We start from the raw sequence: 12,709 nt of genomic DNA on the forward strand, positions 1-12,709 counted from the left end.
TGTTGAACACAACAGTTGTTATTATAAAGAGATGATGTAATAAAGAAAATCTCGGGACGATCTATGGAAGCCGCACACCAAGGATTTTTTCAAATCAGATGTATCGAACTTGAGCTACGCAAGACCTAATCTTGCCTGGTCTCGCTCGGGGTTTCAGATTTAATCCTAAACTAATTTCCCGTCCAGGCTTAAAGAAATATGTTTATCTTTAAAAAGGGTCATTCTTGGTATTGTACAAAAAGGTATGTAAAAATATAAATAAAAGCTTGTCAAATATGCCGTTATACCCAAACATAGTATTAAAGTATCAGGTAAAAGTTTATAACACACAATAAAAAAGGATTTGCAGTTATAAGGACAAGATACACTATCCGACGTAGAAACGCGTCGGCTATTCAATTTTCATTACCATGGCAGACAGTAAATCGTAAGAAACGTACACAATATTTAAAATTATATTTTAGTAATTAACAAAGTAAACAAAGTTAGTTGTAGACGATAAAAATAAAAAAAATAAATAAAAAAGACAATATGAAATATCACACCCTTATTTAAAACATATAAATTAACTACGTACAAAAATACATACATAAAAAATGGGAATCAATTTAATTTTAAGGTATTAACTAAATAATGGCCTCTTGGTCATGAGTTCATGTGGTAAGATTTAAGTTTTACTTATAATTTATAACAAAAAAAAAACATTTATGAATAACGTCCAAAAAAGAGGCATTACACAGTACACCTATCAGACGCAGGTTCCAGGTGTGATCAAACACAGTACCCAGAAAGTTGGCTAGTGCATAACGAGCCTAAGATCTCGACGGAGGTTGCAGCTGAAGGCATTACAAAACAAGCGTATCATATCGCGACAAACCGCCGCATGGGTAGGCAGTTCCTAAGTTCGATACAGGCACTTTGTTAATAATCAATCCATCCAATGTTTTGCCTACCAAAGATCTACGTTTAATCATCTTTGTCTGCTACAAATTCTTAAAAATTTTGGTGAAAAGACTGATTTTGTTGTTGTGTTGTGATACAAAATGTATAGCATAAGAATATTTGCATTATTCCTTATTATATACGGTGCGAGTTCCAACGAGGATGAAGGAATAGTTGAAGTGGACGGCGATTATGACCCTGGAGAACAGGAGGATGGTAACAGGAACGAGAAATTATTGTGGTCCCACCAGAGCCCCCTAGTCAATATGGTCCTACAAACTTCTTCAATTCACTACCAACAAGGGGACTACAGTACAAGTGATTTTTTCGACTTCCTCAGAGACAAATACCCACTTCCGGGTGGTAAGTAATATATTACGTACATAATATGATTATTAATATACTAAGTACCTAAGAAATAAATAAAAACATGCAACAAAAACATTCACACATTTCTTACATTACATATTACTTCAATTTGTTGATATTTATTAATATTTTATAATGTTTAATGTTTTTAAAATGCACATGTAAAATTAATTAATAAACTAAAATTATAAGTCATCAAGATAAGTGCGAATACATGTTCGTAATTTATGTACGTCAGTTTTTGAAAGACGTAAAGGATATTTCTTTTGATTAAAAAAAGGAATTTACATACGTATTTCTGCGACTACGATTGGATGCTATGTCACATTTTGGCCAAGTGGCCACCTATGTGGCGCTATTGCAATTATCTGCAACCAACCACAGCAAGTGCTGTGGTTGGTTGCAGATAATTGCAATAGCGACGTCAATAATGCTGCATTAGCCGTTTCAACGTATTTTTTACCCGACTGCCAAGGAAGGGTTATGTTTTTCGCGCGTATCTTGTATGTTTGTCTTTCTTTATTTGATCCGATCTAACAAACGGCTGGATGAATTTCAACAGTTAAAGTGTCATTATATTTATCTCAACGACCCGAGTGTCCTTAGATAGGTGTTAGTAAAAAAAAATCAAAATGGCGGATTTTTGGCGCGAAATAGTAAGACATTTAAAAAAAAAAGTTAACCGAACCTATCGAGTAGGGTATCAAATGAAAGGAAATTAAACTGAGATTATAAAAACATATTTATATATATATAAAACAGTAAGGTGACTGACTGACTGACTAACTAAATGACTTTTTCATTTTTCAAAAATCAACGTACAGCCTAAACCAAGGACCTTACAGTTCTGAAATTTTGCACACAGGTTCTCTATATAGCTTGAATAAGTACTAAGAAAGGCCTTTTGGAAATTCTACCCTTAAGAGGGTAAAATAGGGGAAAACAGTTTTTTTGAAATCCTTTAATTTTGAAGCAACTACTATAAAAAATTGTATTTGGCTTGCTGGATAGGAACAAGGATGCACTTATTTATCCCCCTCCGAAAAATCAACCCCGTAGAGGGTAAAATAAGGGTTAAAAGTTCATTTGAACAATCGTCAATTTTGAAGCAAACACTATGACATGTTGTATCAGGCTTTTTGGATAAAAATAATGAAATGCTACCTCTAACGAGGTAAAATAATGACCGAAACTTTGATTTACTGAAGTTATATATTTTATAGACCGTAAATGGTGATTTTTTTCGCAAAATAGTAACACGTTTTAAAAAAAGTTAACCAAACCTATCGAGTAGGATGTCAAAATAACGGAAATTAAGAGGAGATTACATATACATTATATAATATATCTTATATATAAAATTCTCGTGTTAGTTACCGTACTCCTCCGAAACGGCTTCACCGATTTTCACCAAATTTTATATACATATTCAGTAGGTCTGAGAATCGGCCACTATCTTTTTTTTACACCTAAGTGATAAGGATTGTTCATCCTTAACATTTTTTTTATTTATATGGCAACACAACGTTTGCCGGGTCAGCTAGTACATATATACTCGTATATACACATCGAGATGACTGTCTGACTAAATGAGAGAGTTGCTGTGCCAGAGATCAACGCAAAGGGAAACCGCTGAACTTAAGCGTGCTGGAATTTTACACATAGGTTCTTTATATAGCGTAAAAGAACACTATGAGGATAAAATATGATAATATTGTTTGAACATCTTTTGTTTTTGAAGCAGACACCTACTATGAAACTTTGTATTTGGCTTTCTGGATAAAAATAATGATATGCCTATTTCACTGCTTTTGGAAATTCTACTTCAGCCTTTTTGGTGCAGTCGGGTTTTTGATTTTTTAAATTAATTACTTGTTAATCTAAATATATATTATAACTCAAAGGTGACTGACTGACGTAGTGATCTATCAACGCACAGCCCAAACCACTGGACGGATCGGGCTGAAATTTGGCATGCAGGTAAATGTTATGACGTAGGCATCCGCTAAGAAAGGATTTTGATCAATTCTACCCGCAAGGGAATAAAATAGGGGATGAAAATATTACTTCGTAACGCGAGCGAAGCCGCGGGCAAAAGCTCGTATACAATATAGAAGTATGAGACGAGTATGCAGCCCACCTGATGGTAAGTGGCTACTGCTGCCCAGACATCTGTAATCAACCCCAGGTAGAATTACATATTCCTACTTCAGATCGGCCACAGATGCGCCGCTACCCCTGAGGACTTTTCAGCTTATGAAACACGTCGGAAAAGTATGTCTCCCTTACCACACCCTTCAATCAGAACACAGCAGCGTTTAACGCAGCTGTTATTAGGCAGAAATAGGTGTGGCGGTGATGCCGCCGGAGTCGAAACAAAGAGTTCTACCACCTTCAAAATATGCGGGGCGTTGTGTTTGTTCGCTATATCTAGATTCCGAGAGTAGCTAAATCATACATCACCAATTCTGAAAGTAACATGTTTGCTAGGGACCTTACAGGAAGTACGAAATAAATTACTCATATAATTTAAGTTACTTTGAGAAATATTGCTTTGAATTATAATTGACCTCTGTTCGATTCGTAGATCACCAATCGACATAATAAATTTACTTAAAGTGAGACAAACCAAAAAATAACTTAATTAAAAGGACAAACAAGTGCAAAATCATTTCCGTTTATTTACATTGCCAATAACATTCCCGCAGGTCAGCGGCCCAGAATTTAAGGCTATTAAAGACCAGATCGACCAAATCAACACATATTTTCGTTCCTTTGTATTGATGGCCACGGAATCTCACAAAACTTTTATCACCGATCACTTGATACCGGTACCGTTAAAATATTTTTACATCAAACCGGTACTCAAACCTTACTAGAAATATTGCTATCAGGACGAATAATCATTAATTCAGTAAATTAACTAAATTCACTAAATTTCACCTATACAAACAGTGTCAAGATTTCACCTATTTAAAGGTGGTAGAACTGCGTGTGGTTGGATTACGGCGGCATCACCGCCACACCTATTTTTACTCAATAACAGCAGTGTTAAGCGCTGCTGTGTTTTTGGTTTTAAGGGAGTGGTAGTCCAGCTCAGTCCTCAGGGGTAGCGGCGTATATGTGACGATCTTGGGTAGGGATATCTAATTCTATCTGGAATTGAGTACAGAAGTCCATGGGCGGCAGACGCCACTTACCATCAAGCGGACTGCATGCTCGTCTGCTACTCGTATATTATATAAAAAAACTATACAAAATATTTCCACCATCTCGGATTCATTGACGATTAGCTTAAAGATCGAATTTGTACAATATGTGTAATACCATATGTGTAATAGATGTGACATTTCCTCCCCATATCGGGTATAGACCCGATATGGGTAGCAATAGTGCTACTACATAGTTTGTGTGTCTTTGTGCAAGACGTTTATACATTCCATTCTGCAGCCATGATAAATAATTATTCAATACTAACGCTCAAAAAGGTATAAAATATATGTTTTGACAGACGGTAAAGTCTAGTTATGGTATAATATTAGGTATAGCAATATTCGGTAGATTGAAATTGTTTCCGTTCCACAACAGGGACTAATATTATTCTACTATATTCCAATTTAATTATTGTCGAAGTGTAAAATAAATAACAAACATAATTAAATGTCAATCAAAGACATATTCTTGTCATATGAGAAAGGGCGATAATAGTTAATATATATTATTAGTTTCGTGAATTTAAAATTTATAATGCTAAATATATGCTTATTACACGCTTTTTATTAGCTTCACCTGTATGTTTGTATGTTTGTTTGTAACCGACTTCTTTGGGCGCGATTTTGACCCACTTTAAACGGCCAGATTACGTTCAAACTTTGCAGATTTATTTAGGACCGATGACAATACACGATTTTAATAATTTTTACAACTTGTATTCGTATCATGTTATAGATATATTTTTTTTATTTGGAAGTATACCTAAGCCGGTATTTCTAAAATGAAACCAATGCGACATTGAATTCTTATTTACAGTAATTTAGCAAATACTTGAATAATATTATAATTCGCTTGTAAGTTGCATAATAAGTTCATCATAATGTACTAAGATTAATAACCAAACAGTAAAACTGTAAAAAAAACGGCCAAGTCCGTGAGCCGAATGCCTAAATCGGCATGATAGACCCTCACGTGCAAAAACGGGTTGTTCGTAATAATGTATCATTATCATCAACCCACTGCTGAGCACGTTATCTCATCACATAATGAGAAGAGTTTAGAGCATATTCTACCATGGAAACCACAAACTTCACACACCCTTGAGATTATTTTCACATAAATCTCAATCATGTATTGCCTGTTAGTTTCGTCATTATATTTCCCATCAATTATGAACCAACTTATAATTTCTATAAAAAAATCATAAAGATATACCAAAACCTAAGTAACGAAACATCGCTCATAATCTCCAGCGAAATAAAACATATATTCCTATACTTCCAGGTCTCACAACACCGTTACCAGAGTATGACTTCGTGATAGTCGGATCCGGGTCCGCGGGCAGCGCCCTCGCGTCCCGCCTGACGAAAAACAAGAACACCACAGTGCTGCTATTAGAAGTCGGGAAGCCAGAGATGCTGCTGACGGACATACCGGCCCTGGCCCCTTACTTCCAGGCAACGGACTACACGTGGCAATACTACATGGAGAAACAACCGGGAGTCTGCTTGGGTACGTATCGCGATATCATATAATACAATATTTGTTTGCTTCTGATAACACAATAATTGGCCAAGAGGGTTCCGTACCTACCACGAAATTTTTGGAGTTTACTCCTTAAGAAACGATTTGAGTTATAAGGCCCGGTACGGAAATTTTATGAGGAGTAAAATCAAGTGTAACACGAAAAGTTGAGGCGTAACGGAAACCAAAATATGAATCAAGAGTGCTTTTATTAATTTAAAATACAGTAAGTTCAAATCCCATATGAAAGTAATTATTACAACAAAAATAATTAGCAATATATAAAACATTAAAACGTCATTAACTAATTTGTTTACATTTTTGCATAAATTAAGTTATAGGTTTGATCATTTATAAACACTGTGAAAAATATGAACATTGGCGCCATAATATGATTAACAATATTTTAAGAACGTTTTTAAAGAAGAGTAACATATAAAATCAGTAAGCAATTGAATAAGATATAATATTAGCAAAATAAGTTTTTAACATAAAGAGGCTTTTGTAAGTTACTGATATATTAATTTAACTTATAAAAATGGATGCATTATTGATCAGCACCATCTATCAACGATAAACGGGCAAAATCAAAACAGTATTATTTAATATTTATTACAGAATTATTGCTAATGAATTATGTTCAAAATAAGTTATATAAAATTAGCAATACGTTTTAAATGAATTCTAGAATTATAAAACATTCAGAAACAATCCAAATTACATATAATAACATGTTTATTGAGTCTCATATAAATTTCATCCGTAAATTGCAACAAGGATATTTTATAGATGGCAAAGAAATTATAATTATTAAGTTTTAAGTTATAAAACGTTTAACATTGTTTTAAATATAAATAATTATATTATATTAAAATTTACTTTAATATAAACAATTATATTAAGTTACCATTATAATATTTGGAACCAAAATACATAGATTGATAAACTTGCAAACTTACAATTTATAAAACTTGCCACTAGATGGCGCTATTTTATATTATTTTGTAACATACTTTATGTAATACGCATTATTGAAGTAATATAAATAATCCGAATAATTACAGATATATGTTTGTTTCTCTTATCATTTTAGCAGATGCGTTCATTTACCTACCCTTTTTTCTATTCGATATATATCATAATTATCATTCGTAAGGAGTAAACTCCAATCGTGCGTCGTAGCTGACACACACACACTTTTTTTATATATTTTTTCAGCAGCCATTGATCGTAGAACTATCTACGATTCAATAGATAAAGCGAAAAGTAGCGGTTTTTTGTATGGCGACCACATTTATTTTCACCTTTTTTATTTTTAATATTTGTCATTATAGCGACCACCATAATACATACTCTGTAAAATATTCAAGTAGTTATCTATTACTTTCAGGAGATAGAGCCTTGTGACAGACGGACAGACAGCGGAGGCTTAATAATCGGGTTCCATTTCTACCCTTTGAGTATTGAATCCTAAAAAGTTATGTGATGCCTTTATCGCGCGTATAATTTTACTTATATTTATAAATCAATTAAATAACATTCCCGACAATATTCAAGATAACAAATATATTCATAGATTGTTTCGTATATTCCAGGTATGGACAACGGCAGATGTTTCTGGCCTAGAGGTAATGCGCTCGGAGGCTCAACTGTCATCAATTACATGATCTACACCCGCGGGAGACCCGAAGACTGGAACCGTATCGCTGCTGACGGCAACTACGGATGGTAAAATATCCTCGTTTGTTTTTTACTTTTTATTATAACACCAAAGTAGTAAACGAGCACATGTAGTAGTCAGCCGGTAGGCTACGATTGCTTGTGTGGCTTTGGACAAGTGACCACCTGAAGAAACAGAAGTAGCTATCATGCGATCCGAAGGTAAACCAGCTTCTGTCAAACATCTGTAAACCAGCCCAAAATGAAAGTGGAATATGATGACAAATAAATAATTGATGCTGATAATCTCATTAGAGTAATGAAGTATTAGATGATGGGTACCAGTCAAACCACGCAAAGCTAGCACTTAACGTATCTAATATGCAAAGTAACTCTAACACGCGTTCTTTGTTAAAATAAGGCTCTGAAAACAATCGGTGAAATGTACGAATGAACACGCGAGTGTCCTTACAAGTTTCGTTGAAACCTAAAATTAAAAAAAATATATCTTAAGTTCCTCTAAAAATCAGTAAAGGCCGCCAACTCGCCATGCAACATTTTTTTCATATTATTTCATCGCGCTCCCAAAAACACTGTTTGGGAAACCTATAAAATATTTTGTTTGTTACAAACCTTTTCGTTAGCAATAAAAGTAAACTGGTCGCACAAATCACGACTTGATTTTAGGTTTTATATAGATACCTACTCTTGGTACCTATCTTTCGGTGAACTAAACAAAGATGTATATTAAAAATCATAACAATACCAAATAGCTCTGTACAATATTTATTTCTGCTTATCACGTACTTCCTAATCATTTAGATTCGAATCACAAGTGTTCAAAATTTATGGCCTACCGTATAAGTAAAGTCCTTCTGACAATCAAATCTTGCACTCACACGCGTATATTGTGCGCCACACACTTATACAAACATATTGTATAGATATCATACATGCTACTAAGCAAAATATAAAAATATACGCGACGAATAGATAACCTCTTCGAGTATCGAGATAATAGATAATTCTGTTAAAAATAAGGATAATTTCTCGAGATAAACTGAGTTGTTGTTTAAAACGAACAGAAACGTATTTTTTTCCTAAAATTACTGGTTTATCCTCTAAAAATGTTACGAATAGGCTCAAATTACCGGTCATAATATGACGCGATTATAGCTACAGTAAATAAGAAAACAGTTTTTTTGAGAACTTTGCTGTCACGCTAACGCGTGCCTAGATAGACTCGCTCTGGCGAGACTTACTTATTAATAATATGCTTATAATATATTATTATTACACCCACACGTACAACTCAAAAGTTTTAAATAAAAGCGTCTATTCTTATCACAACCTTACTGTTCACCTAACGTTTACATTATTTACTTAAACACTGTAACATAAAAGAAACATATAATTCGTTGTAATATAAATGTTATGTATTGTATGTGTTTCAGGTCTTTTGACGATATATTGAAATATTACATCAAATTAGAAAAGGCCGAGTTAGGCGGGTTTGAGAAAACCGCTCACAGGGGACGAGATGGAGAAATGCCCGTACAATTTGTACCAGTAAGGTGAGTATCAACAAATAAAATAAAATTAAGTAACACCCTGTTTTTTATATAATTAATAATATTTTGTTTATTTCTAATTACAGCACAAAACTAATTGACTCGTTTTTGGAAGCCGGTAGAATACTGGGACATCCAACGATAGATTACAATTCGCCAGATGAGTTGGGTTTCGGTAAAGTCCAAGTAACAATCGACAACGGTCGCCGCCAAAGTGCTGCTAAGGTATTTTTGCACAGCCACAAGAATAGACGAAATTTACATATATTACCACAAGCGAAAGCCACAAAAGTTCTAATAGATCCTGACACAAAAACAGCATATGGTGTGGAATTTGTACGAAATAAACTATTACACACAGTCAGAGTTCGTAAGGAGGTCATATTATCAGCCGGTCCAATAGCGTCACCGCAACTTCTTATGTTGTCAGGCGTAGGACCTAAGGATCACTTAACAGCAAAAGGAATACCTGTTATCCAAGATCTTCCTGTGGGTCAAACACTCTACGATCACATTTGTTTCCCAGGACTCATATTCACATTAAACGTAACAGATATAAGTTTTCTAGAAAATAGAGGCTTATCACTGACTACCATAACACAGTGGCTGATGAACGGGGACAACGAATTATCATCGCCCGGAGCAGTAGAGGGAATTGGTTACATTAAAACTACATTATCTGATGATCCTGAATCAGTTCCAGACATAGAATTAATAAGCATTGGCGGTTCAATAGTTTCCGACGGAGGCCCGGGCGGCAGCAGATCTGTACGCAGGGGAATGAGAATAAATGAAAATGTTTTCAACGGAGCTTTTGGTTCCATAGACAATACTGACACATGGAGTACGTTTCCGATGTTGCTGCATCCAAAATCAGTGGGGTATTTAGAACTGAAGGACGATAATCCGTATAGCCATCCGCGTTTGTACGGAAACTATTTAACTGATCCAAAAGATGCCGCGACCTTCGTGGCTGCTATACGTCACGTACAAGAATTGGTGCAGACCGAACCATTCCAGCGATGGGGGACTCGGTTACACCCTGCAAGATATCCTGCTTGCGAGTCCCTTACTATGGACTCAGATGAATATTGGGAGTGTGCGGTGCGAACACTCACAGCGACTCTTCACCATCAAGTGGCGACGTGCCGCATGGGACCAACTGGTGACCCAAAGGCTGTAGTGGATCCCGAATTGCGCGTTCACGGGATAAATCGCTTGAGAGTTGTCGACACCAGCGTGATCCCGCGGACTATATCAGCTCACACCAGCGCACCTGGTTTTCTTGTTGGTTACAAAGCCGCAGATTTGATACGAAATACGTGGGGTATAAAATAATTTATATAATACATATTGCTTTGTACATAAATATTTTATAGATGTAAATTAAAATATTATAAGTAGAACCCATATTGATTACATATGCGTTCTTTTTATGATAAATAGGTTAACAAATTAATTATAAAGCATCAAAAAGTGAATTGAACAGCACAGGTGACAGGTGACATTTAGCGATAATAAACGATACAAGAACAAGATTTATTTTTCCGTGCGAAATATTTACCTATACCCACACTATCACATAAGCCATCGCACAATTTACAATTCTAATTGTATTATTTACATACAAGAGTAAAAAAAATTCAAAATATTTTCCAAAATAATCCGAAACCGTACATTACCCCTTTCACCAATAACACAGTGGCCTTTCATGGACACGGGAAGGTGTACTATAAGGCCGCAGGAGGTCAGGGCACACTGGCCTTTATACTGCCAAGTTCAATAACACACAAATTAGAACAATTTTTCGCAATGCCAATATGACAGTATTATCATCATTGTATCAAGATTTATTGAAAAAACATTAAAAATATGATATGAAAAGAAAATACGCATTTTACGTTCTGTCTAAAATTGTGTAAGTTTAATTTTTATGTGAAGGCAATTTCATTTTTTTATTGCCTCACAATGAACTCGAAACTAAAAGCTCGCAATAAATAATTTTATACGTTTGTAATAAATTTTATAATCATAAGATGATCTCTACTCTATATTTATAGGAGACTCTAAAAGCGCCTGTCAAAATATTGCAGTGAATAACACTAGTAAAACCATTTGCTAATTATACTGCGTAGGATTCAACAATGTGATTGTGATTCATCAATCATCACCTATATTCTTATAGTAAAATAATATAATACTGTTCAATACACATTAATAGTAATAGTGATTAGTATTGAGTATTGAGTCCCTTTAGACTCATACGTACTTCGATCACTAATAAGAACATACGTACCACTTTTATTGAGTCTTAGAACTCGCAGAACAAAATACTTTTATTTTTAACAAAAAAGAGCTATTGTGGAATAGCTAGTCCACCCGCAGAGGCACGAAAAACAATCAATTGGCGTCTTACACTAAATGGTCACTGTTACTTGAAATTTCATATACTTATGCGATGCTAGTCCTAAAGAAGAAGTAGATACACTTCAAGTAAATAAGTCTACCTTACCCTGCTCTTGCGGCATTAAACAAGAGCGCAATCATTGCTACTATAAGCCTTTTTTTTTTCTTAACGATGGGAAACCTTCAAAAGGTACCCGACGACGTGGGAGCGACGCCGGGTTATGTGGGATTCTTACCGCACTAAAACCCCCCCGGTGGCCGTCCTCAACGCTTGTTGGAGAACTCCGGGATCTCCGACGGAACGCAACCGGAGTCCTCCAAGCGCGATGCCCCGATCGGGCTCTGCCCTGGGGGAGCAGTTTCCGCTCCTCCCGCACCATTTGGTGTACACGACGCTATGCGACCACACATACCGCCGTCCTTCCCGGGATCGCTTACTGGACGGCTAGAGCTCTCACTCTTGCCGCCCGCAACCCCGGAAGCCCCCTTTTAGTCGCCTCTTACGACAGGCAGGAGTTACCGTAGCCCTATTCTAGTCCCGGAACTACAGGGACATGCTACTATAAGCCTATAAGTTGCTTTGAGGAAAAGATGTCACAGTGGTGCTGATAAACCACGAGTTTTACACATGTTTTTTTTACACATAAATGATTATATTAAAGTATAAGAAGATACTTATAATATGATACACAAGAACTACTTATATGCATTATAATATAGTACTTACTTATCCTCATTGTACTTACTCATTATATTATAGTATTACTAGCAGACCCAGCAAACGTTATGTTGCCATTTAAATAAAGAAAATGTTAAGGGTAAACAACCCTTATTACTTAGGGGTATGAAAAACAGATAGTAGCCGATTCTCAGACCTACTGAATCTATATATATAAAAGCGAAAAGATACTCACGTTCAAAACGTATTAATCAAGGTTTTGACTAAACTGCTGAAGCTAAAATCATGAAATTTGAAACATACCTTCATTTTATAATGTAGATGCGCACTAAGAACGGATTTTTTG

At 35.3% G+C, this 12,709-nt stretch overlaps 2 protein-coding genes across 2 annotated transcripts in view; one reads left to right on the top strand and one right to left on the bottom strand.

The window, feature by feature from the left end:
* Flo2 (flotillin-2) overlaps nt 1–12,709 on the bottom strand; it is a 398,911-nt gene that overhangs the window by 371,153 nt on the left and 15,049 nt on the right. The window lies entirely within an intron of this gene.
* Nucleotides 851–10,816, top strand: LOC140746309 (glucose dehydrogenase [FAD, quinone]-like). Its single transcript, XM_073078416.1, has 5 exons — nt 851–1,305; nt 5,809–6,036; nt 7,644–7,776; nt 9,162–9,281; nt 9,365–10,816. The coding sequence occupies exons 1-5, from the start codon at nt 1,044–1,046 to the stop codon at nt 10,614–10,616; spliced, it is 1,995 nt and encodes a 664-aa protein (XP_072934517.1). The 5' UTR covers nt 851–1,043; the 3' UTR covers nt 10,617–10,816.

The sequence above is a fragment of the Epargyreus clarus genome, unplaced genomic scaffold (assembly GCF_041222505.1).
Source record: "Epargyreus clarus isolate Ecla_fem2 unplaced genomic scaffold, WU_Ecla_fem_2.2 ptg000012l, whole genome shotgun sequence".
NCBI classification, from domain to species: Eukaryota; Metazoa; Arthropoda; class Insecta; order Lepidoptera; family Hesperiidae; genus Epargyreus; species Epargyreus clarus.